Source organism: Acyrthosiphon pisum, chromosome A2 (assembly GCF_005508785.2).
Source record: "Acyrthosiphon pisum isolate AL4f chromosome A2, pea_aphid_22Mar2018_4r6ur, whole genome shotgun sequence".
In the NCBI taxonomy this organism is placed as follows: domain Eukaryota; kingdom Metazoa; phylum Arthropoda; class Insecta; order Hemiptera; family Aphididae; genus Acyrthosiphon; species Acyrthosiphon pisum.
The window spans coordinates 110006619-110012618 of NC_042495.1; the positions used below are offsets into that span (position 1 = coordinate 110006619).

The 6000-nt window shown below is 31.7% G+C and overlaps 1 protein-coding gene across 2 annotated transcripts in view; it reads left to right on the forward strand.

The window, feature by feature from the left end:
• LOC100165504 (acyl-CoA Delta(11) desaturase) overlaps nucleotides 1-5639 on the forward strand; it is a 29907-nt gene extending 24268 nt beyond the window's left edge. For both annotated transcript variants that reach the window (XM_008188222.3, XM_016807219.2), the window contains exons 4-5: nucleotides 1208-1393; nucleotides 4984-5639. In XM_008188222.3, the coding sequence (XP_008186444.1) occupies nucleotides 1208-1393; nucleotides 4984-5332 (535 nt within the window). In that variant the 3' untranslated portion in view covers nucleotides 5333-5639. The remainder of the gene's footprint in view (nucleotides 1-1207; nucleotides 1394-4983) is intronic.
• Nucleotides 5640-6000: the final 361 nt, after the last annotated feature.

Genomic DNA, 6000 nt, shown 5'->3' on the forward strand with positions numbered 1-6000 from the left:
AAGCATTGTAAATATGTGATATCATGAATAAATGCTAAGTATATTGAATTTAAGTAAACTTATTTTGTTTCAATAATTTATTTACTTGTCGAGGAATTATTTCTTAAAATAAACAAAGTGTGATGAACAAAATAATTAAATGGCGGAGGACTATTAAAATATAATTTATCATTATTTTAAAAAATATTATTCTAAATAATTCCTCGCCAAGTAAATAAATTATTGAATCAAAATAAGTTTACTTAAATTCAATATACCTGGTATTTATTCATGATATCACATCTTTACAGTACTTAAAGATCTTATATTTTTTTAATTAGCCATTTTTACACGTAGTTTACGAAGGGTTTTTGTTGTGATATCACTAATTTTTATCGTTATTAAATATTGAGTATTTAGACAATAATCTGTAAGAACGGTAATATTTATAACTTTTCATTTATAACTTAATTTCTAAATGTACGATTTTGATGATTTTTACAAAAGCACGTTCTACACAATATTTCTGGTGTTTTGGAATTTACTAGGAGTTAATTGATGGATTAGAAAATTAGTTATTAATGACGTACATTTCAGAATATTGTCGTGACAAGAAACATAACAATATTATCCTTTTCTTCTAAATATCATAAAATTATTGGATTCTCAGATGAAATAGATTGGAATAAAATATATGCCATTAAACGTCACGATTTTCGCAACATATCGAATGTATCACTAGCGATGAATTATACAATTTTTTTTCTACCACTTCATTGAAAAACTTAATAGTACATCATATAGTTTGCATAATAGTGCCTACAGCCTACGCGTATTAACATACAATTATAATATTATCTAGTTAAGTAGATTAAACGTCGTGTTTTAATCAAATTTCCCTTTCGAATCTTCTATAATTTTTACACGCACCGAACCAAATCAATAATACAATATCTTTTACTCTTGTAGTCTAATCTATGTATTATATTGTAATTTACCTCATTAGTCATTATACATCGTGTAAGTGATTGATTAACACGAAATCATTTAAAATCGACAACAAAGTTGTCCGTTTCGATCCAACCTAGTCGAGTTATGTTTAGAAATAAAAGACCCACCGAGTGGGTATAGACTATAGAAGACGATGTCCCTCAATTATTAATATTTATTATACTATTATCATAATATTGTTGTTTTTATAATATATTGTTATCATTTTTTTTTTCAGACATTACTTATGGCTAGTTCCTTTGGTAACGTTCCTGATACCGTCTTTCATACCATACTGGTTGTGGCAGGAACGTTTTTGGTATGCATTCGCTGTGGTCGGCGTCACGCGTTACATGATATCGTTACACTTCACGTGGCTGGTCAACAGTGCTGCTCATATATGGGGCACAAAACCCTACGATAAGTTAGTATAATTATGATCTATTTAATTCGATAAGCTGATTTAACCGTTATTTTTTCTTCCTGCTAACACCAATAATTACTACCTATAGTTATTAACTCACCAATAACAATTAGCTAAAATGTTTGACATAAAAGGTCCGCTTTTGGCCTGGCCACAGTCTTACGTGACGGATGCTAAAAAAAAAATGAATAGAAAAGAATAATAACCCTCTCCGAATCAATATGTATAATAATTACCTGCACCAACCTCGGGTGTTCCACAAGGTGAACATCTCTCTCCTTTATTTTATAATGATGTTAGTGAAAGCTTATATAAATATATACATTTTTTTTTGTAGGTTCCTCCCACTAGCCGATGACTTAATACTTTAATATTTATGCTTCTCCGTTGGTCGATTTTCGTAATCTTCAATGTGGTTTAACAAGTTTTAACGTTTACAACAATATTTGGATTAGTTCTTAACATTGAGAAATGTACCTAGTTAATACTATAACGTTTTCGCGGTCTCGAACACTACTACGCATTCAATACGCTCTACATATTATTATTATTATTATTATAGTTCATTCAATTTTAACATATTATACGATTGTGACAACAATTTTTTTTCTACCCGGGACACGCGTGTCTATGGTTTAAAATCGTAGGGGTTTTTTATTCACAACACAACGTGGGGGAAAATATGTGCTGCGCGTGTAGGTATACAATTTATATTGTTACCTCGTCCTGAAACATCGGAAATATTGTCGTTTTAAATCGTCCATTTTCAGGAAAAAATATTTAGAAAATAAATTTTTCGGTTAATACAGCATACCTACTTGTTCGAACCTAGTGACTCCTGTAAGGTCATTTTAACGCCACAGAACAACATCCATATATGGTTCCATGCATTAACCGAACTATGGCCCTAATTCGTTTTTCGATTACAACATAAATAATTTTTTCACCAATCGCTCGTCATCAATTAATCAACAGATAATATATGATATGCAATTCTTTTAATCGCGCAATGCATTTAATTAATTCAATTAATGTCAATTTGATCATTTATGACCCATTTTAAGCTCAACGTTTAGGTACTATATAATGTTGTAAGATAATTGCATACTTATTCATAAGTATTGTTTTTGCTTTTCTTACTGTACTGGCGTCCTTGAGGATTTACTTCGTTAAACACCTACACATTTACATATTTTTAAAATAACCAAGACTTATATTTCCAAAAGCCATTCTACAAAATTGAATACATTCTTCGTAATAGTATAAATTGTGGTCTAATGTGTTGTTTAAAACTTTGTGACAGTTAAACTATTGGTGTTGACCGTTTTGCGATACAACTTTAACGAATGGCAAAATATTATTATAATATAGTCACCAGAACATTGAAATGTCAATTTCGATAAAACAATATACGAATTCGATATAAATTTAGCTCATCGATGCGCGGGTTTTATTCCCAAAGTTTTGTTGTTGAAACCCGGAAAACTCTACGAGCGTACGATTAGTAGGTACGGTGATTCACTAGGGATCATCGTGTTCATTGCGCCATGGTTGCATGAAAATTATATTATCAGTCATCTATATACAGTCCAGTACAATATTCACTAATCGTTTAAAGCGGCGAGTCAGTGAGACATGCACGTTTGTTATACCGGACCGCTTTCATTTTGTACGTCCTCGCGGGATGTCCTAAACAATTAGACTAATATTCAATAATATGAACATCGGTGTATAATCCCCGCGGCGAAGAACCAAATCATACATATATATGTATATATCTGGTATTTATTATGTACCTACCAACAGCGTATACTCCTAACGATTATCGGAGAATACACAGCCTGCGGTACCTACTGCAACGTTGTGTCGATGTGACTTGTGACACGATCAAACGGCAATATCAATTATAAATTAATGTATTATAATATTATATTATTTAGTGTACGTACACATATTTGTACTGATACTCCCATAAGTGAATTTGACGGTTTTAATCGTTTACTACAAGCGTCGGGCGTATTCAGAGTTTCGAGAAACTGTTTCAAACATAATAATATTAAAATGTTATATACATATCTACAAGTATCTATTTATATAATATGAATTATATAAGATATTAAGACTCATAGTTCCTACACAATACTAAGACGTACTATTGAAATTTGAACGTAAAGTATTTGGGAGTAATCATCTACCTATCAGTTCTAAAAAAAATATATGTAATCTAAATAATCATTGGCCAAATTGTAAAAATAAAAAAATCTTATTATAAAACAATAACGAATAATAATAGAAATATTTATACATATTAGGTGTTATACAAATTCTTAATAATAATTTCAAATCAAAATATTTTGTTTTAATTCTGAACGGACGGATTTTTTTTATAATAATATACTATACATATGTCATATAGGTAGGTATCTAGTCTTCTTATTCGAATCAAGATAATATTATTATTATTATAATTATGTATACAATATATACCTATGGATTGTATATTTTTCAAAATAAATATATTAAGTATATTAAAAAAAAACATTTATTCCTTGAGGCGTTGCTGAATCGTAGATAATATACATCATATCTTAACTATAGATATGTATTATACATTGTTATATATAGGGGATGATCATAGCGATTATGGTAATACACTAATACTATCTATAACTTGACTTATTATCAGAAATCTGCGATTTCGTTTGTGGTATATATTTGAAACCAGTGGTCACGTCTGCGATATATGACAAATGACAACCATGAGGTTTTAATGGGTCTAAAGGGGCGATAATTGTACGATACTGCGGTATATCGGTTTAAAAAAATGTATGGTTAATACCGGGGGTTGGTCTGGCGTACTCGCATGCTCCTGGAAACTTGGCAAAATCGGGATGGCAGGGTGGTATATTATTACGTATAAAAACTGTCGGCTTATTAGTCAGACATCACTGCAGAATTTGAACGGTGTGGGTACCGTACCTACCGGGTGGTTACCGTGTGATTACAATATTATGGTTGGCGTATGGTATAAATGACTGAAGTCAAAAATTTACATTTTCATCTCATAGTGTTATTAGAATCAAACATTTTTATATTTTGTGGGTACAGATCACGTGGAAGTCAAAACTATAACTCACTCAATCAGTGAAATTTGTTTTGGTCTAAACATTTTAAGTCACATTATATTGGGTACAAGATACGTATGTCTAGTTAAGAATTGAGAATTTGACAGAAATAATTTTAAAATGGTATTAATATATTAAGTCAAGTTTAGTTTAATAATTTTAAATGCATGCCCCGATAGCGTAAGTCGTATAAAGTAAAAATTCAATCATCTTAAGTCACTTAAGGAAGAATTGATTTTAAAGTTCTACTTATAATAGTTACCATATACAAGTTGGTACATTGAATTAAATTAATATTATCAGCCCAGACATTATTGTCGACGAATGATTTTTCAATGGTTTGTTTAATCTTTCTGAAAACTGGTCATTTTTGACTTAAGACCATACGCCAAAGAATACCATATGCGGTATTCATCATAATATTATACCTACGTTATGCTCACGTTCGCATCTGTATGTCCACAGGAACATCACACCCACCGAGAACCCTACAGTGGCGCTTTTGGCGTTCGGCGAGGGGTGGCACAACTACCATCACGCGTTCCCGTGGGACTACAAGGCGGCCGAGCTGGGCAATTACCGGTTAAACTTCAGCACGGCGTTCATCGACGGGTGCGCCCGGCTGGGTCTGGCGTACAACCTGAAGACGGCCAACGCCAGTCTAGTGGAGAAGCGGTCACGGAGGACGGGCGATGGCACCAAACGACACCACCACCAGCACCACAATCACCACCACGTGGAGGGTGGCGTCTGGGGATGGGGCGACGAGGACATGGCCGAAGACGACAAACGGGTTGCGCAAGTCATCGACTGATGCGGCGGCGGACTTCCGGTCGGCGAGGCCGATTTTAAATTGTATTTTTTAATTGTATATATATATATATATATATATATATATATATATATAATCTATATATATATATCTATATACGTACACATTCCTCCGAAATCACGTGTACACCTATCGATATTATATAATATACTTACGTGTATATCGTATCAATCATACCCTTCGAGACGACGTCCTCCTAGTTCTTACGGTTTAATTTAATCTTATTTTTTTTTATGTACTAGACGTATATACAACTTATATACTAGCGTTATTGTATTTGTATTATTAATATTATTATTGTTTTTTTTTTTTTTTTGTATAGATGACGGATCTATCTATCAAATAAAGTTTTTTTTTATCCTCATAATTTATCAACTCTATTTGTATATTATTTTTTTTATATACATATTTTTGTGTATATTTTTACAGAACTGATTGCTGTAATATTTAAATTATTTTAACATACATTTATTTTTAGTACGGAGAACCACATTTATGCGTGTACAATATTATAATATCAGTGGTGCTGATTAAACGTTTTACATAACCTACGCTATATAATAGGTACCTAAGATATTCGAAATTCCGTTCATTTGTCTCGTGAATGCATTTTTTCAATTTAATATTATTGCCTACTAAATATTTATAGT